The sequence below is a fragment of the Archocentrus centrarchus genome, chromosome 11 (assembly GCF_007364275.1).
Source record: "Archocentrus centrarchus isolate MPI-CPG fArcCen1 chromosome 11, fArcCen1, whole genome shotgun sequence".
Taxonomy (NCBI): domain Eukaryota; kingdom Metazoa; phylum Chordata; class Actinopteri; order Cichliformes; family Cichlidae; genus Archocentrus; species Archocentrus centrarchus.
In genome coordinates this window covers 20,964,542-20,987,898 of record NC_044356.1, presented here as the reverse complement: position 1 = coordinate 20,987,898, position 23,357 = coordinate 20,964,542, and the positions used below count along the sequence as shown (strand labels likewise).

At 40.7% G+C, this 23,357-nt stretch overlaps 1 protein-coding gene across 1 annotated transcript in view; it reads left to right on the top strand.

Moving 5' to 3' along the window:
- The first annotated feature begins 941 nt into the window (after nucleotides 1–941).
- cdk6 (cyclin dependent kinase 6) overlaps nucleotides 942–23,357 on the top strand; it is a 40,401-nt gene continuing 17,985 nt past the window's right edge. The window contains exons 1-4 of the mRNA XM_030741482.1: nucleotides 942–1,178; nucleotides 2,036–2,380; nucleotides 7,995–8,130; nucleotides 15,110–15,277. Of these exons, the coding sequence (XP_030597342.1) occupies nucleotides 2,157–2,380; nucleotides 7,995–8,130; nucleotides 15,110–15,277 (528 nt within the window). The 5' untranslated portion in view covers nucleotides 942–1,178; nucleotides 2,036–2,156. The remainder of the gene's footprint in view (nucleotides 1,179–2,035; nucleotides 2,381–7,994; nucleotides 8,131–15,109; nucleotides 15,278–23,357) is intronic.

The following is a 23,357-nucleotide window of genomic DNA, read 5'->3' as shown; positions in this document are numbered from 1 at the left end:
TCCCACAATTTTCTGATTTACTGACAAATCTTTCTGAATATACTAATACAATTTTAAGATTAGGCCTATAACAAACTCATGAGTAAATATAATTATAATAATAGTACTTTTGTTTTATTAAAAACTGATTTGTAGAATTTATTAATGTCTCATCTTCGGTGAAATAAATCACAGGTGTATCCTGATGTGCTGATGAAACTGATGCTCTGGTGAAATGTTCATTTTCTGAAAATAAAATAAGCAGATAGGCTCATTAGTTATGCCTTGCAAACGACCACCGGAGCAGGGGGTTCCCCTGCCACAGATCAAGCCACCGGGCCTTGAACCTGACCCCTGAGGACCATCTAGGGCGAGCTTGTCACATTGCATTCCCGCTGGTGCATTGTTGCCGCAGGAGTTCCTCAATGGTTTTGAGGGAGATAGATAGTGTGGCCGTCCATCTAACAAACCTCGTCTCTCCCCTCCCCGATCTCTGCGTGCTCCCGGTTTTGACACAGAAGACAAAACCCGCGGAGAGGACTATGAATGGTAAAGCACCGAGGAGGCCGGAGAGAGCAAAAGGAGGCGGTGTGCCTTTGTAGTCGGGGAGGAATGCGGAAATGTCCCCGCTCCGTGTCAAACCTCTCTGAAGGGGGTCAGGCCACATTCAGCCGGCGTGGGAAAGCCAGGCAGAGACGGCGCTCACACAAGGCGAGCGGGGCTGCAGTTGCATAGGCCTATCCGCGGATATATGGAAGAAAAAAAAGAAGAAGAAAGAGAGAAAGAAAGAAAGGAGAAAATCCAAAGAAGAGCGTGGTTCTGGAGGGCTATATCACGCGTTTGCCTTTGTCCTGTGACCCCCCCCCCCCACCACCCCTCCAATCCTTCGCCCCCTCCCTTCCACACACAAAGTTGCAGTGAGAGTGTGTGCGCAAGTTTTCATACACCCCTCCACTGCCGCCGCCTCCTCCTCCTTCTCCTCTTCCCCCTCCTCGTTTGGTGTCTCTGCCTGGGCTGGTGCAGTCTGAGGGGATGGGGGGTTAGAGCCTGCACCGTCAACTACCTGTGTGGCCCCCGCATGGAGGAAAGTGAACAGGGATGCATTTGATGGAGCAGTTTTTATCCGAGACACGAATGCGTCCTCAGCGCTTTACCGGGCATGCCGACGTTGCGACGTTTTATTGACAACATAAAACAAGGTAAACGCTGAAAGTGGGCATATTTGTGCAGAATTTAATACAGAAAAAGTGTCTTTATGAGCCTCGCAATGTTTGCTTTGCAACCCAATAATATTTGAAATGGTGACAAGACAAATTCACTGATTTGTTAGAATTTAGGCCATTATTTGGCATATTTTGAGTCCACGCACAAATAAATTGGAAAAAATTCGGAGAAGCAACCCAGGCTAATGAAAACACATTTAAAACTCGGATATGGAGCTGTTCTACACATTTAGAACTATTTCGGGGGCGGAAAGTGAATTTTGCAGTGTTTTAAATGAATTGTTGCTGTAGGAAGTTAAACAATGCAGCCACGTGCTCGCAAGTTTAGGTCTGCTCAAAGAGAAACTTTGACAAACCAGGACAGGGGAGGTAACTAGTTCGTTCGCTAGCTGGCACAAAACAGATCAATGTGTGAGATTTGTGCTCTTTTTGTGCGTGTTGTGTTAATATTTTTCTTTTTAAATATCATTTAAGACAGCTCGAGCGAAGATTACTTCAGCGGCACCGCACGTGGAGTGAATTATTGATTGCACGAGAGAAAATATTTAATGCAAAGCAAGCTTTGAAAGGGCTAAATGGGATTAATTTGAATTATTTTATTTATTTATTTTTTTTTACATTACTTTGTGTTAGAGGTAGGAGGACATGCGTGCGTAATAGGAGGAGGAGTGGAACTTGGGACGCAGCGGTGCTCTTTTTTTTTTTTTTTTTTTTTTTTTTTGATAGTCGGAATTAAACATGATGACAGTCCTGTTATTGCCTACCTGGAGCACTATTTGACCAAATCTGACAAAGATGGTGTCTTCCCCCATCTGTGTCTCCCTGTCATCTAGGCATTGCATGTGCCAACTTTTTTCTGTGAATATGTCTTTGTGAGAAACTCTGGCTCGTCATCCTCGGCCGGGATTCCCCACAATATTTTCAACAAGAGAAGAAGAAAAAAAATCTGCAAAAATGGACAAAGAAAGTATTGGTACTCAATATGAGCCTGTGGCCGAGATTGGAGAAGGTGCCTATGGGAAAGTGTACAAGGCGAGAGATTTGAAGAACGGGGGACGCTTTGTAGCCCTAAAACGAGTTCGTGTCCAGACAGAGGAAGAAGGCATGCCGCTTTCCACTATCCGAGAGGTGGCGGTGCTGAGGCAGCTTGAAGCCTTTGAGCACCCCAATGTTGTCAGGTAAGTGAAAAGGGGGGGTAGCCCAGACTACTGTGTGTATATAAGTATTTGAGTGTGTGTGTGTGTGTGTGTGTTTAAGACACAGGAGAGGGCGGGGTAAAGGGTGAAAGAAATGTGCATATGACACTAAGTATACATTACTTCCTTTTTGATGGTCTCTTGTGGCAACTTATGCCTCATGTGACCTTTGGTGGCAGGCCTGCTGGCAGACTTGTCTGAGGCTTTTTAGTTTCTTGCTGACAGCAGGGGTTCCACACTCAGCAGGTGTTAGGGCGCACACCTGCCCATTCTTAGCTTCCTGTTTAGTTCAAAAGCCCGCCCCAGTTTATCTCGATTGGTTGACTCCTCTCACATCTGTCACCTCCTCCATATTTCATGTGTGCAAATCTTACATCTTCATCTATAGATAAGGCGCAGCAGCATCATTCGGAAGCGGCGGCTTTCGACTACCCTATCCTCTCATTATTGCTGACTTGCAGAATGAAGTGCAACCTACATGTTTGTGTGTTAGGGTACTTGGTCAAGAGCCCTTTAACATTTGAAATGGTGAAGACACAGAAGGTTACATCAGACCTGTGATGACATTCGGACTTCACCTTTCTGCGATATGGGTGTTTATCTTCCAAAAGATGTGAAATTACCTGCTTAGAAATCCAGACTCTTAAGAGCACAAAGCATTTTTCATAGATACAAGATGTTGCATTCAGTGAACGTTCACATTCAACACCCAGTGTAAGTTTCAAGTTTTCAAGTGACATTTGTGCAAGTTGCCTATTGGATGAGGATTGGTGTAACATTTCCCAGGCATGTTTATTGTTTTGCTTAACCAGCAGTTACACAGAACCATTTTTTTCCTTTGCAGTTTCCTTTTAGTCTGTGTTATAGCAAATTTTCACATTTAAAATGTGTCTGTCACTTCTGTGAAACCGTGCCAGTCTGAAGCCACGTGTTTGAAATTGATGAAACTGCACAGCCATACAGTTCACTGCTTGTTTCACTCATGATGAAATGAGTAGTCACCAGCACCATAAGCACATGTTAACACATGTGCACATGTTACTTTTCACTGGACAGAGACTTCAAACAGTTTGTGCTACATCGCTACATCCAACCAACTGCTATTGGTTGGATAAATGTGAAAAAGAAAGAAATGTGACAAATCCAGTGAAAACACTGAATAAGTAAAAGGAGTAACAATAAATGCATTGAAATTTAGGATAATTAAAGGAATATTCAGTCATGCTCTGGCATGTATCGAGATGCTAATTAGGATTTTTTGCGTCAAGATGGCAGGATAAAAAGATCTAAGCGACTTTGAAAGAGAGTTCATTGTTGGGGCATGGATTGAGCTTCATCTGGAAAGACTCCTCAGCTGGCAAACCTAAATCTGTGAGAACAACATAGCAAATGACTGTTAGGCTCATGCATTAGTGTGATATGGAAGGAAAAAATGGAAGAGCCACTCTTCCTCAGGTGAGTGGCACAAGAACAAACAGTGTTATTACCTGTTGCTTAAATCGGGATTTTAAAGTAAAGTTGCAGTGTTTAAATCCTTCATTAAATCCATATATCCATAGGGACTGGTCTAAAGAGATGCAGGAAAAGCTGTCCTTCAAGCCTTTGTCTCAGGATGGTTTCTATCCTGATGGCAGTGGTCTCCTCCAGGATGGCAATGCCCTCATCCACGGCATTTGAGGTGTCACTGAGGGGTTGGAAAAGTATAAAAATGATGTGAATCAAATCCTATGGCTCTTGTAATCTCCAGATCTAAGCCTGACTGAATGCCCACTGGAGATTTTGGCCAGCTCTCTGTTGTCGTCACAACGCCAAATTGGGAAATATCTTTCAGAAGAATGGCGTTCATCCCTTCAGTAGAAATATAAAACTTGCCAGATCAAAGTGAATATACATTAAAGCTGTTTCCATCGGGATTACTAAGATCCTGTGTTGGGTTTTCCATAACTGTGTCACCTCTCTTTATGTGCTCATGAGTACTGTTCTATGCAGTCAAAATGGCCTTGAGTGTGATACTTGCTATTGTCAATGCCAGATGGAGTTGCTATATTGCAACGTACTGTATGATACAATTTAAAAAAAAAAAAAACTGTTGTCTTTTTTCTTTTTTTAAGTTTTCACCCTGTCTGTTCTGCACAAAAATGTAATTTTCTTTTGGTTTTGTAATGAGTTTTCAGTGAGAGGGCAGTCTTCAGTTCCTGTGTCACATGTTGGCACAAGCCAAGGTCTGACCTTGTGCTTGTTTTATTATGAATATCGAGTGCTTTGAGATTGAAGGGGAAGTTCTAAATGGATGTTTCAGAGGCATGGCTTGTGCCCTTGTGACTCTAACAATAATTCCCCAATGTATCAATGAATAATGGAGGATAATGGTTGTGGTTTTCTTTTAATGGGTCCACAGTGGGGTTTGTCCTTACTGTGGAAAAAAAGACGTGTAAGGAAGCATTAAGATGGTCTTTGGTCCGATATATTCATGGTTGAATACACTTTGCATTACTGTGAAAACGAGGCAACCCCCCCCCCCCCCCCCCAATAATATGCTACAGCATTTGTTGTTAAACCATGTAAACCAGCAGCAGAGAAACTCCTCCTTTAGTTTAGGCAGCTAGCATAGCCAAGCAGCACAGGCCAGGAAAAGTGCATTGTGGGCCTTCTGTGTGACTCCAGGCAACCCCTGGATGTTTGTAATGAGGCCCATTATTCATTCCATATGTTCAGTGTCTGCTAAAAGCCTCCATTGTAGTCCAACAATCGAGCTGTGAGGGGCGTTTAACCCCAGTGCTTCAGAAGGAGGGCGCCTTCTATTCTCTGACATCATGCACAGTACTAATACCTTGAATGAATTGCCTCTCACTCACTCCTCTGATTCCAGCATATCCAAGCCCATTGATTACCAGGGGCTTGGCAGGGACAGATGATGCCTCACTGGATAGGAGTAAACAAGTTTCCGGGGAGATTTAGTTAGTTTTTTTCCATGCTTTGATTTTAAATCGCTTATGTGGATTACCTTCAGTTATAAGGGCGCGTGCATTAAATGTCAAGGATGATGTCACACTGAAATAAAACGATACCTCATGAATATGAGTACAGCCGTGATCATTAATGAAGCCAGTGAGGTTTCATTTAGACTTTGTGCATTAGGACAACTCAAAATTAAGGCAAGCTTTGAATATTAGGAGGCAAAAGTCTTCTGAGCTTTAAAAAAAACAACTTTCAAAATTTTACTTCAACTGAATAATTTTTTTTTTTTTTTTTTTAGCCAATAAATATTGTAGACTGAACAATAACCCAAGAAAATATTGGTATACTTTGCTTACTTGTGTAAAGTAACGCAATGTGCGCGATGGAAATCCATCAAGGGGCTTTGCATCTTCTGTGTTGTCATGATGAAAGATGCTGCCTTTGCAGTAGCTACAGGCAGGCTCCACTAGACGTCCCATAGTGTGTCACGAGTTGTCATAGTGCTCGTTGAGGAATGCTGCTTGGAGTCCCGCGCTCTTTGAAGAGGACACACTGGCTAGATTTTTTTTTTTTTCTCAGCTTTTCATCAAAGCCTTCCTTGGCAGGTCTACTGACATAATCTGGATGCTTGGCCTTAGTTGGTTGTCTAGGAAAACACAACCATACCCACTCATGTTTAAGGCTTGATAGTCTTAAAGTTTTTAAAGCTTTGCATAAGAGTAGTATATTTTTGTGACTGTAGCTTGAGATAGTGTCATCAACCCATAGGATAAAAAAAAATACCCACCAGAAAGTCCAGATTGAGGTTGTTGGCTTAAGATGCTTTGCTGAATAATCACAAAGCAGCCATGGTTAAGTCTCAGGTGTTAAGACAATTCTGTGTCTTCTTAAAACACTTGGACACTTTGTGTGTGTGTGTGTGTGTGTGTGTGTGTGTGTGTGTGTGTGTGTGTGTGTGTGTGTGTGTGTGTGTGTGTGTGTGTGTGTGATTATTTAAGCCCTAGATTTAATTGAAGGTAGTACAAATGCTGTCAAGTTTTTTTATATATATATATATATATATATATATATATATATATATATATATATATATATATATATATATATATATATATATATATATATATATATATTTATATTTTTATTTATTTTATTTATTTTTTTTAAATAAGTATATGGTTATTTTGAGTTTATTGCAAGCAACCTGCTTCAAAAAGTTGGAACAATGGCAACAAAAGACTGTAAAGTTCTTTTTAGGTTTTAAAGAACATCCCAAAAATGCTGAGTGTGTCAAAGTAAAGATGGGCAGCGGCTGACCGCTCTGTTGAAAATCAAATGGGCAAATAATTTAACATCTTAGTAAATTTAAACAACATGAGGAATTTACATCCACAAATGAAAGTTGACCTCTACAAGGCAAATTGAAAAATAAAAAAATATACACATAAACAAGATCCAAAAATGCAGTGTCTTTATTGAGCCCAAGCTCATTTAAGATGGACAAAGAAGTGGAAAATTGTCCTGTGGGCTGAAGAATCAAAATCTGGATTGTGTTTTGGAAATATTCCAGCATGTTTTTAGTGCACAGTTCAAAAGCCTGCAGCTGTGATTGTCTTGGGGGGGTATTACACATCTGTGAAGGCACCATTACGGCTGAACAACATATACAGGAATTGGAGTGAACAATGTTTTTATCAGGGCAAGTCTTGTCTTATTTCTAGGGGTTTATATCAGTTCAGAAACTGAGACTGGAATCACAATACTAATGTCCACAGTATCATATTGCAATGCCAGGATGCCCACGTGGAGCTGTCCATTCATAGATAAAACAGGCAAGTCTGGGATAAGCTGTTTAAAAATACATCAAAGTACATCTGGATAATGGAGTTATTTTTTTTCTTCAGTGATGATCAGGCCTCTAGTAAAAAGAATCTTTTATTTCAGTTGTTCACTCCTTGAAAGGAAAAAAACAAGGTATGAACCAACCTGTGGTTTTGGAGTACTGTTACACCCCTACTGATTTCAGCAAGAAGATGATAAACCACGTTCTACAAGTATTACAACATCATGGCTCAGCAGAGAAAGAGACCAGGTGCTAAACTGGCTTCCATGCAGCACAGACATGTCACCCAGTGGAACATTTGGCACATTATTCAATGAAAAGTATGACAAAGGAGCCCTTGAACTGTTGATCAGCTGAACTTCTGCATTCAGAATCGGGGGGGGCAAAAACTTTTTACTTTCAAAAACGCGTGCCCTCCCTTTTTTGAAACCAGTTGCTGGTAGTGGATTCAGATTCATTTCTTAGTTTTACCATTTGTACCATTTTTAATTAAAATTGGGTTTAAATTATTTACAAAGCATTACATTTCTGACTTCTCAGCTAGAAATCCAATACCTGACTTCACTGATGGGGCATGAGAATCTGAAATCCTAATTTTCAGTTCATTATAGAGCAGACAATTGAATGAAGCTGAAAGGTGGTTGCTAATTCTAATCTATCTTGTAATAAGAGCCTGTGAACAGTGCTCAGGTGTTGTGTAGATGTACTCTTACCATCTGTAGCAGCATTATGCTGAACATAGCAGACCCCATTCAATCAATGTATTGATCTCATCCATCTGTTCTCTTATCCTAGGTTGTTTGATGTGTGCACAGTCTCTCGGACTGACCGAGAAACCAAACTCACTCTGGTCTTTGAGCATGTAGATCAGGACCTGACTACCTACCTGGAAAAGGCCCCTGATCCCGGAGTGCCACCTGAGACCATTAAGGTAATCACTGCTATTGTTATTTAGATTTGCACATGAAGGTAAACGCAGTTTTAGTATTTTTATTTTTTAAATGGTCACTCTAACCGTAATACGCAAGCACACACATCACCTGTAGTATTCCAAGATGTACATCAAAACACAAGATATTACTTTGAGTTTGTATTTGAAGTATATAGGAAGCGCTTGGTTAATCTTCTGCGGCTGTAGCATTGGTTGAACACAGCCATGTCTCTGTGGTTCTGAGTGGGTTTTCTTGGCCAGAGACACAGAAGCCGGAGCAGTTCCCTCCAACATCAGAGTTACTGAGGCACTCTGAGGGGCAGCACATATGGCAGATGGGCTCCAAATTAAAGGATCCCTGCCTTCTCTATTTTCACCCTTCCCTCCAACTTTACACAATATCACAGATGTAGATGCAGTTTTTTTTTTTTTTAATCTTCCCTGTGTGTTTAAAAACAGACTTCTCAGTTTGATACTGAAAGTTGTACATTGGGAAATTTGTTAAATAAATCCACTGAGCATCCAGTTACATTTTGCCAAAAGGTCGGAAAAAGATGTATCACCTCCTTTCCTCTGTGACCGTCTTCTTTTTATTTAAATCTTTCCCACACACATCCCTTTTAAAAAATATCGTTATCGTGTTTCACCCCAAGGTCAGTCGGTGTGCCATGAATAATATCGGAAAGGTATATCTCTTATTTTTGGACAGAGGGCCCTCAGAGTGTGAAGTGTCAAATTTGAAACAGAGAAGTCCTGGTGCTACAGCAACTGCTGATTGTCACCCCAGGGCTGGGTTCAATTGTGAAAGTTTTGTGTTGAGCTGTGCTGTCGGTGGGATGCAGTGCAAGCGTAGATGAGTCGGTAGATCACACCTGAGGCTTTCCCATGGCTTTTGCTGAAGTTCATACAGACTGTGGTTTCTATAATGTGTGTGCACTGATCATGTCTGGCTGCAAATATTATAATACTGCAGCATTTTTGTGGGAACTTGATGCTTTAAGATTTTCATGATCATTCTATAGCTACTTTCAGTTTTTGAACCTGTGTCTCGGCAGAAAATGAATCTGTAGTGTGTTACATTCAGCATAATTAAGTTTTATTTTTTTTAATGGGAAAACTTGCAGCTTTTCTTTTACAAGCTGAAAATAAGGGCATAACCTTAAGGGGATGTAAAGGGATTAAAAAAAAACTTTTTCTTTGTTTTATTGACAGAAATTAGATGTGAACATAACTGAAGTGGAGCATTAAAAGTTTTTCATTTCATTGTATGAACTGAAAAAAACATTCATTGATAACTGTAGTGCCTACACAAGTACATTGATCAATTTGTTGATAAAGTGGAAATTTACAGTTTTATCAAATGACTGTTGGGTATTTTGTTTGATAAATGGCTGAACCATTGGTTGCAGGTCTCTGAGCAGTTGCATCCTTGGGCTGATAATAAGTGATGGATTAATCAAAGAAAGTACTGATTTATAAACCCTAACTGACTTGGATGCTTTTGGTGGTGGTGTAGAGCAGGGGTCATCAACTACATTTGTCCAAGGGCTGGAATTTTTCTCAGCAGACACCGTGAGGGCCAGAAGCTCTTGTAAAGTAAAGTGAAATTACGATTGTGTCCTAAATAATATATATTCGTTTGATATATCAAATTTCCTTTCAAATTTATACTATTTTTAATTAGTCTTGCGCTTACATGTTCTGCTCTGTTATGTTGATGGTTTTTATGGAGACACCACAATTGTGTGCAGGTGTTCTCCATTATAGATATAATGAACACGGGAACAATATTACATGAAGAGCTTTTTTGAAAATTTTTTTTAAAAATGTGGATCTTATGGTAAATTTTAGTAATTTCATTTTACAGACAATGGTGAGGTGCCGTTTTTCAAAAATGTTCAGACTGTGATTAAAAAGATTTCTACATAGATTTGCACAGCACACCCGCGAAGGCACAAAATGGCAGCACATTTATTTTAACAATAACAGAATAGTAGATACTAGGCCGCGGGGTCTGTGACAAGCCACCTACCCATCCGGTCCCCCCGTGAGCAGATGGTGTGAAAAACCCTCACAGCAAAGGAGAAAATCCTTCTGCAGGTTCACTGACAGAAGTCTCATTATGACTTTTACTTACTTTAGTTAGACAAGTTTGATCACCAAACATTTTTTCTACATAAAACAAGGTTAGACTAACTTTCAGCTGTGTTTATAATCTGATCAGCAACAGTAACATGCGGTGAGGTTTGTGACGGGTGAGGCACTGACTCGTTGGAGTCGGATGTTCACATATATGTACCCAAAATAGAAGCACTGCCCCCTATCGGTGTGGTACGGTACTTTGTGCCTCACCCTGTGTATGTTCACTGTGCATTTATGACCGATCACAAAGAATAAACATGTCATACACATTCATTCAATATATTAGGCAGACTGTTGAACATCAGCATGTGTAGCACGTGTAATCAAACATGTATATTGGCAATAGAGACAGAGAGACAGCAATGGGCACCAACCGCCTGCTTCATTTATTGTATGTGACACAGCGCCACCAGAGGTGAGGCACAGCACTGCACTGCCTCACCCCAAATTTCTTCCATGTGTTTGAACAGGCAATGCGTAAATTCTGCGATTTTGACTATTAAAGTGTTGAAATAATTAAGAAAACAGTTTTATAAAACACTTTCATAGAACAGGCAAGTGGTCAAATGTATTTTCTCTTATTATTGTTAGTATTTTACTTGTCATGATGACAGGTGAGGCAGTGTGTCTCCTTCCTCCCCTGACTGCACATCACTGATCAGCACCAACAAAAGCCCTGCTCAGTGCAGTGCATGCAAAAGTACTTGCAGTCACATGGTCCAATCTTGCGTTCTGATTGGTTCTAGGGACATGGATGCATTTATAGTGCATACAAAGCGCCTTGAGGCGACAGTTTGTTGTGATTTGGCGCTATATAAATAAAATTGAATTGAATTGAATTGAATTGAATTGAAATTGCATTTTGAGGCTTTTGATAATTTAGACTAATCAGAGATGGCTATTTACTGGGTTATGGCGATTGACTGGCGTATAGTACCTGTGGCAGTACTATTCGGGGGGCCGGATGGAAATCTCTGGCCGGCCGGTTATGGCCCGCAGGCCGCCAGTTGACGTTCCCTGCCCTATAGAGCATTTTACCTGCTAAAGAGGAGACTGAAGGCAGAACCCCCCAAAACGAACAACAAATCAAAGAGTCTGCGGTGAAAGCCTGGGAAAGCATCACAAAAGAAGAATACAAAAGTTCAGTGATGTCAGTGGGTTACAGGCTCAAAGTAGTTACTGCAAAGGATTTGCAACTAAATATTAAAATAGATTAAAGTGAATAAGACTTCTGTTCCAATACTATTACTCACAGGAAAAATGGGTGGATTCAGACAAAAGATGCTATCTTCTGAACTGTGTATCAGATCCAGATGTAAATACCTGGAAATAAAAGCTGACATGTTGATCTTTTGTCTCATATTCACCTTTTAATGTCAAACCCTTTAAATGTTTTCAGTCTACAGCAAAAGTAAAGGGATTGGCCTCACTGTTCCAATACTTTTGGAGGAGAGTGTGTGCCCACAAAGGAGCCCGTGTTTTTGTGTTCAGTTTGTACTATTCAAGAAAAGATGGGGAAGTGGTTTGTACTGGAAAGGAAAGAAGACAGAGAAGTTACATTTCTGCCAACTTTCTTAACTCTACAAACCTGGCCTGAAGTAGGCTTACTCATAGAACTGTCAGTTTTGAAAAGTCAGCCCATCCATTGATACACCCCGTCCACACCTGCACATATCTGACTTTGGAAAAATTTGATGGAGGAATTTTGGGGCTCTGAACAATGTGGGCATCCCCTCCACCCCCTACTGCCCCGCAGCCTCTGCTTTCTCCTAACGTTCCTACAGCTGAAGCCTCAAGGAACAAAAGGACAGTGAGGAGTGACAACACTACAGAGGCAGTTAGGCACCATCCCCTGTTATTTCTAGGACAGTGGACACTGAACAGTCACCCTAAAGAGATCCCCCTCCCCCAGAACAACTCCAGATTTTGGATTCCAGTCCAGAAGTGTGCCACCTGTGCCCATCTGATTAAATGCCTGTCCAACTGTCACCCTTGAATGGGTGAATGTGTCCAACTTCAACCATTAAAAAAAAAAAAAAGAAAATTTTAACCCTCAACCAGTGCCCTTATACTTCGAGGAAAAACTATGCCTTTCTTTCTAAGTCAGTCTACCCCCAGCACCAAGCACCCCACCCTAGCCTAGCCTGTCCACTTCAGCCCTCCACCCACCACCACCCACTCAGGCTCAAGACCCACCACATGGTCATTGATGAAAGAGGCCCTCCTCCAAGAATCAAATGAGCTGGAAGGACATCAAGCAGCCAGGTTGCCCCAACCTCAGTGCTCCTCAGCCGGGCCACCGCTTGGGTCTCACCCACCCTCCTCCGCCACCATCATCCAAGCTTCCACATCTCTATTCTGTGGGCCCATGAAGGGGGGAGGTTAATGAAGCATGGGGAGGGAATTACACTAACGCTAACCGGCAGATGTCCCATATTGTGCCTGGCTACAATAAACAATATGGCTGCCTCTGCTACATTTGCATTAGAAAAGGAGGCGCACTCAGAAAGCCATGTTTTGACTGCTTTTTGCAGGGGCTGACTACTTTTTTCCTGGTCCTCCTCTTTTTCTCTCTTTCTAAAAATTTTTTTCAGGGTCAGCTCTGTTGCCTTTTTGTGTGAGTTTTATTTCCTCGTGGCCAAGTTGTTTGTGGAGCTTTTGGTTGAAGTGTTGCCAGTTGAAGACAGTTGTGTGAGTCACTTTTTTCTCCCTTTGCAGCTGGAATCAGCTTTGAGGGAGGTGGATCACTTTGTGCCACAAGGTTTTTTTATACTTTTGTAGGAATTCAAAATTATATTTCGGTATGTTTGCCTGCTGTCAGTGATTAGTTATTATGTAGAATGTAGCTGAAATATTTTACATTACTCAGGTGTGACTGTACCTGATACTGTGGAGAAGATAGCACTCAGGCCAAGGAGGCCAAGACTGTTTATGTGTTTATTCAAAGGTCACACTTCTGAGATAATTAGTATTTACTAGGAAACTGTTGAAAGGAAGCATGGTGAAATGGCTATTTAAAGCACAGAGGAACTGATGGGTGGGGGGCATGCTATTGTATCAGCCCCCTCCGCACAAACACAAAATAACCAACTGCCTGCCTCTGTCCTATGGCCCTGTCTGTCTGCTGCCCTCCTCGGGAGGTCATGGCTCAATGGAGATGTAGAAAGGAAGGTCTGTTTATACATCCTGCCTGTCCTTGGTCAGAGGGCACCCACACACTGATGCACCCTCACACAGACTGAGGTGCATACACACACACACATTTGGAAATGTAGATGCACTCATACTTACACCAACCCAGGGGCACATTCAGTTAGTTTGTGTACACAAACACACACTCACGTCACTCCCCATCTGCACAGTATTGTGTGTAGGGTGCCCTGTCTCCTCCTCTGTGGCCCGCACAGCAGCCAGCCCCACACCGCTTGCTAATGTTTTCTGCTTCAGTGTGCAGACCCCTTTGACTCACTCGCCAGCTGGTCGGCCACTGAATAGAGCTGCGGGCTCAGGTCCATGTCACTTGTGAGGTCTTGGCGGAGGGCTTTTGGGTTGTTTTGGGGGTGTGTGTCTGCAAGTAGGAGGGGTGTGGGATTGTTGTAGAAATGGGGTGCTCAAACTTGCACCTCAGTCCCGGACTTTTCTACACATTTACCTGATTGGAGATGCAGGCGCACACACGTCGGAATCATTCTGGTTGTTCGCTGAATGCACTTGAACTTGCAGTTCCCTATACAAAATCTGCTTAATGTCCAGCTGAGCACAGAGCAGGTAATTGGCCGGAACAAATGGGTCTACTCAGGTGTTGCCCCCTCGCTGAAACCAAATGAAGTGTTTTCAGTCCGGAGAAGGTGGCTGAAGCTCTCCTGCTGTGTCCCACATGTAAGAAAGGGTAACTTTGGTGAATGATTTAACATCAGTGTCCCCAAATTCTCCAGGGTTCACTGATCACCCCCCCACCCCAATTCCCTCATTTTATTTATATATATATATATATATATATATATATATATATAATTTTTTTTTTTTTTTTTAAGATGGTATTAGGGTTTAACCTGAAATGAGTCTCCCTCAACGGTCTGCACTATCTTTGCCAAAACTACCTGACCACAATCCCTTGGAATGACTTGTTTTTTTGTTTACAGGTGTGGGACCTGTTTTTTTTTTTTTGTAAGTTTTTCGTTTTGTAAAGAACAAGTCTAAGCTGGCTTAGTTCATTCCTGCTCATGCCATTGTGTCATGGATGATGTGACGCCTATGGCCATTTTCTGAGGTCAGGTTTTGTGTATTAAAAAAAAAAAGCAAGTGTCAATTAAATCTAACAGGACAGCTGCTGAGTAACAGAGATCTGTGCTTGTACAAAGCAGGGGCCTCTCTCTGCCTCTATCGAGTGTGTGTGTGTGTGTGGGGGGGGGTCAGTTATCAAACATCTGCCACAGTCGACAAGAAAAGACACAGACCTCCTCTACTTAACTCTCTCCATACCACAGTGCCTCAGCTTTTATACTGAACTTCTCACTGTAGCCTGTTGTCTTTCTAGCCTTTTGTTGCTTAGTTTGAAGGATAAATGGATTCACATGGTCACATATGTAAGGTTGTGCAGCCTAATGACACTGAACAATTAGAATGAACGGTTTAGGACAGGTAGGGTCAGATGTAATCATTCGAATCTGCATATTTCAAATTTAATCAATATCTGCAACCATCTGGTCTGTCCTTTTCCCTCATTAGTGCTGTTCCTGTACTGACTACAGCAGCCTCATAATTAAACCATTTCTAAACTTCGTATTAACATTATTTGCTTGCTGTCCCTCTGCTCTCCCCTTTTTCTGTACTGCAGGATATGATGTACCAGCTGCTCCAGGGTTTAGACTTCCTGCACTCTCACCGCGTGGTTCACCGTGACCTAAAACCTCAAAACATCCTGGTCACCAGCGGAGGACAGATCAAACTGGCCGACTTTGGCCTAGCCCGCATCTACAGCTTCCAGATGGCGCTCACGTCAGTGGTGAGTTATGGTCTTCATATTTTTAAATGCGTTAGGTCTCTTCCAACAGAGTCCTTCAAAACAAATGCTCCCAAATGCTGTGAGTGCATGGTTTCCCAACTGACTCGAGACTTTAGTGTAATATTTTATCACCACGAAAAATAACTTGGATCCATTGATAATAATCATAGACCAGTTTCTAATCTGTCTTTTCTCAGCAACATATTTGAAAATGTTTATCAGTAACTGAAGTACCAATCAGATTTAAGAACCAATGACGACACAGAAATGGCTTTTACTAAAGTCATCAGTGACCTGAAGATCAGCAGTGATTCACAGAGCGTCTCAGTCTTTGCCGCACTTGATTTCACTGCTGCCTTCAGCACTGTTGATCCTAATGTTTTAACTCAAAGGCATGATGAGTCGGTTGCTTTAACAGGTCAAGTTCTTGAATGAGTTTCATCATATCTAAAGAGTAGAAGGCTTCTTCTGCAGATGATACATAGTTGTACTTATAATTTTCCCCTGATGATCTGATCTCTGTTCACAAATTAATAAACTGCACTGATGACATTAACTGCTGGATGTCTAAAAACAAGACACATATTTGTTGTCGGTCCAAAAAGTCAGAAGTAGAAAATTATATTTACCATCCCTGTCTCTGAAACGGGAACCTTGGTTTTATTTTGCATAGTGATCTCAGTTTTGATAGTCATATTAATAAAGGTAACCAGAGCTGCTTTCTACCACTTAAAAATGTATATAAAAGCTAGAAAATTCTTATTTCAAACTGACTTAGAAATTGGTGCATGTAATCATATCAAAATGTGAAATTATTACTCTAGGACTTAAGTCACATCACTGGCTTCCAGTTTGATACAGAATGTACTTTAAAATCCTTCTATTAGTTGATAAAGCTCTCAGTGGTTTGGTCCTCTCATTACATCTCTGGCTTGCTCAGTGTCTACAACCCAGTTAGACCTCTCAGGTCATCAGGTGCAGATCTTTTTACTGTTCCCAGAATTATTAGATCTAAATGTGCTGCGGGTGCTTTCAGTTACTGTGGTCCTGTTCTTTGGAACAAGCCGCCTGCTGACCTGAGGTCGGACAGAGCTGTTTACATTCAGAAACAGACTCAAAACCTTTTTATTCTCACAGGCTTACACACTCTGTGTGTGTGCTTGTGTATGTGTATGTTAACTTGAATGTTATTTCCTTGGATATTTGCTGTGGACCTACATAGGTTTTTATGCTGAGCACACTGAGTTTCCGTGTAATGAAATGTGCTGTATAAATAAAACTGCTGTTGCTGTTACCATGAAGTTATGTGACGCTTTGGCCCTGATGCCAACCATCCTCTGCTGCACCTGTCGTTGCTAAAGAGTAGATGTTTTGTTTGCATCCTTGTCAGCCATTTAAAGTGTCATATTCCAAATCCCCATTCAATCCAAAACTAGGAAGCTTCCAACTGCAATCTGCTGCAGAAGCTTCTTTTTTTGGTTACAACTATCAGCAGATGATGCACAATTGCCTCTTGCTTTTAAACACTTAAACTGTTTAACTGGCCTAGAACGTGCACTTTGTAGTGGGATCTTTGTAAAATCTACGTATGGATTCTCCAAACTCGTGCCAACGTTGTCATCAAGTCTTTTTGATATACCCCACTCCCAACCCCAAAGCTCCACACAGACACTCTGCCTTGAACTTCCCTCCCATCTCCAGAGAGTTAGATGAAAAGCATCTAATGTGTTGTAGCGGGCACTTACAGGGCATCAGCGGGTAGCTCGGCAGAACCGCGCCAAATGATAGGATTTCTCAGTGTAAAGTGAGAGCTAAGGGGCCCCACGGCCTGCTTCAGGAATCCCTCAGTGGCTGTCGCAGACAGGGATGGAACAGGCAAGGAGAAACGGACACCCCTCCCATCCCGGTGTCGGTACTTTGATGCCCAACTACTGAGCTCTGGGCTCTGATGACCAGATAATATATAGAGAGACGAACTGAAAAGAGTCTTTGGAAGAGCTTAAAATGAGGAGAGATGAATTTCCAGATCAAGGTAGACAGGAACAATAGTTGAGTCCTTTTTTTTTTTTTTTTTTTTTTTCCCCCTTTTTAAATAAATCTTTATTTGATCTGATCTGCTTCCCTGTCTTTCAGATTATGCACTCATTGCTTTATAATTAACCTGTCTGGGCTTTTTAAGTCCATCAGGAAACTGTCATCTCTGGATCCTAAGGCTCGTTAATTTAATGTATTTTAGTCAACTTTGTATTTTTCATAAAGGAGTATGTATTATCACAAGTATCTAGAATTATCACCTAGATTAAGTTCAAAATTTGTATATTTTTCCTCTGGTGAGGTTATTCTGCAGATATGTCTGTCTTCTTTTACGTATAATAGAAAATGAAATGGTACTTGCCTTCTGATGCTCAGATTGCCAACAAAAATGTCTTTCCAGGCACGATGACCTGGTTACTCAAAAACTATTTTCTTTTTACCAGAACGTAGCAGAAGGTAACATTCATACGCCTCCTCGTGGCAGCAACAGGATAAACTGGTGTTATAGCTCCTGCGTTAAATCCACTAGAGTCTGTTCGGGTCTAAGTGATATAAATGTCGTCATTGGGTGGTGAGCAAGAGGGCTGAGCTGAAAGAGAGCTTTAATTTTGCTTGCAGTCTTTGGCATTATCACTGGACAGCAAGACATTAGTTCCGAGTTCATTAGCATGAATTAGGAGCTCCTCTTGGCATGATAACTAAAGTTGACATGCATGGATGCTGCACAATACCAACTTCAGTTGCTCTGTAACCATTTTTTAGATGGTGAATACCATTTCTTTCTGTTCTAAGGGGGGTTTAATACATAAAGTCTCAAAAAAAAAAAACATTACACGTCAAACAAGCTGAAATTGTATTCAGCTCCTGTTAGTAAACATGTTTAAAATGACAATAAAATATGAACCAGCGTGCATATCCCAGTGACCTTTGTGTACATTGCTTTCTTAAAATCCAGAGATGCTGTATTTTCATACATCAGTTTCAGATTCTATCAGCAATAATATATCAGTAATGACACTTTGTTGCATATGAGTAGGTATGTACATGTGCTTTCTCAAGAGTTAACAGCACAGTCTAAAATGTGTTGTGCTGCAGCAGTAACTGGTCAGCTAAGGGTTTACTGGTGAATTTTAAAGAATAGTAATTAAGGTTTTGTGTGTCAGTAAACCAACTGTAGATGGTATTATTTCAGCTCAGCCCTCTATGAAAAATTTTAAATATTAAACAAAAAAAAAAGCTCAAATTTGTCACCTAATATACTTGGAGAGCCAATGCTAAGTAAAGTCTTTGTGATGGAAAATCTGACACCGATGTTAACTTGCACTTTCTTTATTAAGGCAGCAGTTATTGGAAAGTACTGATAAGTCACCGTTCCAAAGGTTACACCTGATAGTTTGCTTTTAACTCTGTTGGTGTTTAAAAGAAAATAAATTCTCTTTGACTAATGATTCTAGGCCAGGCTATAAGCTTTAATTTCTCAGTATTAATATCAAGGGTAATTTTCTTTAGATTAAGATAAGTATTTCCTCAGTTATTGATCATCTTGACTGATGATTATTCATAGCTTACTAGTAGATGAAGATGTGCGCAACCATATAATTTGCATAGTGTTACACAACATTTAGAGTGTGTGCAGTTTTTGCAGAGGATTTAACTCCTGAGTAGGTGTGATAGTGTTTTGGGGTTTTTTGTATGACTAGACGTAGACAATGTATGACTAGATGGGGACATTTTACCACATTTTATCCTCTGTTAGCAGGAGATTTACCTTCAGATAGAGGCAACAGATATAAAGTACTGAAACTACTCACGCGCGCACACAGTGGCGCTTAACATGTTAATCTGTTTGCAGTTACACTCGTGCACTCATTTCCTTCCTCGGTCATTTGGATTGGGCCACAAAATGAGATGAAGTTGGGGTGTGTGCGTGTGTGTGTGTGCGTGTGTGTGTGTGCGTGTGTGTGTGTGTGTGTGTGTGTGTGTGTGTCTTGGCACATGCACACGCTGGAGCGGAGCTGTGAGCACAGGGTCTTCGGTTCCAGATGACTGTTCCTGTGTCTGGAATCCCCCTATCAGTCCAACGCATACACAAACAGACGCACAATCTCCATTCATCCATTCATTGTTTCCTCTTGCTAATAAAAGCACACAATCTGCACTGTATGCGCTGCACACGGACACAAATACACACAGTGTTTAAGAGGATCTTCCCCTTTGCCCAACAGACCAACAGTTACATATTTAGTCACCTAATGCCACCGTTACTGGTAGACAGATGGGCTTTAGAGAACTGCTGTTGCTTAAGCGAATGAGACAATTCTCTCTCACTTTCACAGTGATTCATTTAGCACTTCAAGAATGACAAGATGGCTGAAATGAGCATTTGTGTGAAGTTGTCAAAGAGTCCCTCACTCACTTTTTTCCAGTGTCAGTAACTGAAAGTAGAACTGTTGTACTTTCTGCTGATGATTTACCAGCATTGCTTGAACTTCTCTTTTTGTGATGAATTTGCTGTCTCACCTAGCAACTTGTTAGCTTGCTAATATTGGTCTGTGTGTATCAAAAAATGTCCAATGGTGTGTAGATGCATGCGTGACTGCATGTGAGTGATATCCCCACCCTCCCACCCTACATTCATTACCCACTCATAGGGTCGTGCATAGAAACGAGATGGAAAGTGAAGAGAGAGAGGGGAGGGAGACCACCCAAAGGGTGGGTAAGGGGGTCCAGATTAGGCTGCCCCTAGCAGTCCCTGGGGGACCGTTGATTTTTTTTTTTTTTTTTTTTTTTTAATGACCCCAGTTTAGCTACAGCTTCATTGTACTGCCTTGAGTGACAGGCAGATGGGAAACGCTGATGGGTTAATCTGACATAACAGGAAGGAGTGCAGAGGGATCTTTAAGATCCTTTTTCTGCCAGATCACTTTCAGCAAAACCATTAATTCTGATGTTACTGGAAATTGGAATGTCACATCATTTGAATGCAAAATAAACCAGCTCACTGAGTAACAGAATACTGTGTGCAGCTAGGATATAAGAAAAGGTAACTGTACTATTAAAGTAACAGAAAACATGGAATCAGATAAGCAATAGATTTTGTAATGATTGGGTTTGTTTGCAGGATGTTGACTTTAAATTCTATTTTAAAACAATGACACTTTGCCATATTTTTTTTAATCAGGCTTTTTATGTTGTAGGGTAGAGAATGTCAGCTGGCGGCCCGCAGTCCATATCCGGCCCCCCGAATAGTACTGCCACAGGCACTATAGCCGTTCAATTGTCATAACCCGTTAAATACCCTTCGCTGACTAGTCTGAATTATCAAAAGCCTTCAATCGCGATTTCCCATTGCCCATAAATGCCTCTATGTCCCTAGAACCAATCAGAATGTAAGATCGGACCATGTGATTTTCTGGCTGCACCAAGCAGCTGGCTTTTGCTGGTGGTGATTGATTGGAAACACAGCTGAAGGTGAGTCTAGCCTTGTTTTGTGTAGAAAAAAAAATCGGAGATCAGACTTGTCTAACTGAAGGAAGTAAAAGTCGTAACGAGATTTCCGTCGGTGAACCTGCGAAAGGATCGTTACTGGCTGCTAGTACCTACTATTCTGTTATTGTTAAAATAAAAGTGTTGCCATTTTGTACGTTGTACTGTGTGAATCTATGTCAAAATCTTTTTATCATAGTCTGATATTTGCACCTTTTGCCTTCATTCACATTGGGCAGAGGATGGGCTCAAGATTTTGCTGGTTTTGCATCAAAATATTATTTATTTAAAAAAAATAGTTAAATTACTATATTTGCATTTTTGAAAAAAGGCACCTCACCATTGCCTGTGAAATTAAATTACTAAAATTTACCATAGGATCCAGATTATATATATAAAAAAAAAAGCTTTTTTTTTTTTTTTTTTTTTTTTAAAAAGAAAAGTGTCCAGGCAGATTTAGAGGGTTTTGTATATGAACTCTTCATGTTTCTATATTAATAAAAAAAAAAAAAAACATGTAAGTGCAAGACTTGCACATCACATCATTAAAAATAATATAAATTTGAAAGGAAATTTGATATATCAAATATATTACTTACAAGAGCATCTGGCCCTCACAGTGTCTACCGAGAAAATTTCTGGCTCTTGGACAAATATACCTGATGACCCCTGTTGTAGGGTCTTTATCTCAAAATGTAAAGTGCTTTGGGATAACTATTGTTGAATTTTTAAAAAATGAGATAAACACATGTTGCAAACTAGACTCCTGCACATAGTCCAACTGTGCTAGCCCCTCTTCAGGCAAATGGGTTTTGAGAAGAATAACTTTCTTAAGCAGGGAGTGTCAAACTGTCACATTCCCAAAATGCATGGATGCCACACATTTTACTATATAAACGGACTCTCTCAAAACGCTGTGCAGAATCATAAATCTACCTTAAGTTGTTTTCATTCAACAGGTGAAATCAGTACTCAAGTTCCCTAAAGTCTAACTGCCTTCCTGTCGCTTAGTGTCCTAAATCCTGCAGGTGGCACATGTTAATGAACCTTCCAGGATACATTTGCATCACCAGGAGGATGAAACAAAAATAAAGAAAACAATAAAGAACCATTCATAAGACACAAGTTCTTAATAAATTCAAGTTTCTCTGCACACAAGAGTCTGAACATAAGACATTTTCCACATGTCAGCACCAACACTCCATAAACATCAGAAAGAGTTATGCAAGCCTTTAGCTGACAGTTACAGTTTATAATGTGCAAATTATTTGTTAGAAAGCTCAATCACTTCTGGGTATTTATTTCATTGTTAGTGAGGCTCTGATCTGTTTTTACTAAAGGCAGAAATATTTTTTTTTCTGTCATGTCAAGTGTTTTATTATGGAGATTTTTCCATTTTGATCTCACAGGATGTGAACACCAACCATTAAAATAACTACCAAAAATGGCAACAGGTAGCCTAGTAACAATGAAAACACACTTTATGGTGCCTTGTAATAGCTGTGGGTGGACAAATGATCTTTGCACATGAATTTTAAATGTTTAGGAAATAACTAATAAGACGTTTGCTACACAGTAGCAGACAACACAGCGGATTTGGGCTGGTGATTGTTAATTATGTATTTGAGTGAACTTTTTCCCTTCAAACACACCACAGCATCTGTTCTGCCCACTTATACCAACATCCTGTTGGTCCTAACTTTAAGACTGCTAGACACTTAGGTAAAGCTCATGCTAAAGTTCTGAGAAATAGAAGTATTTTAGCAGATGAAAGTCCTTTAGCCTGGCCTCCATCAGCTGACTATAGTAAACAATGGTCCATGCATCCATACTTATCCTGGTCTGAATCGCAGGACCAGCAGAACATTTATAATATTTAAAAGCATATTCTGATGTCAGGTTCTTTTAATAAACTGTCAACTCACCAAGAAATCAGCAGTTCTGCATTACTGGAGTCATTACTGGAATGCTGGAGTGCTTGAAACTTGAGGAGAAATCCAGCTCAATTTAAGAAGATTCCTGATGCTACGATAAGGTAATGCCCTCATCTTAAAAGTGACGGTGCATTATGTAGGTCAGCTTAGGCGACACTTACAATAAATAACCTCCAGTAACTTGACCATGGGGGGTTGCCATCCACACATTAATAATCATTGTAATACAAGGCTGATGGAGTGATCCCATGATGCCCATTGCTTTCCGCTCTTATGGGTGTCACGCGCATGTCGTTCCCTGTCAAATTAAATTTGCAGAAGCGAAGGGGAATGCCACCAGACGTCTAGGCGAGCACTGTCTGTTGGGCTCTTGTTGTTTTTCTAATTTTACATGAAAAGAAACCTACAGGGCTGCAATCACTTACTGGGAATGACAAGATAAACTTATTAGTGGTGTAAATATTTTTTGTCTTACCTCTGATGTCATCTTTGAGTGACAGAGCAGCTAAAGGGAATTTTGATAGCCAGATCCTTTCAAGTCCTGACTAAAATGAGGTTTTGTTTCTTTATATAATATATATATAAAATATAATATACACACACGTGTGTGTGTGTGTGTGTGTGTG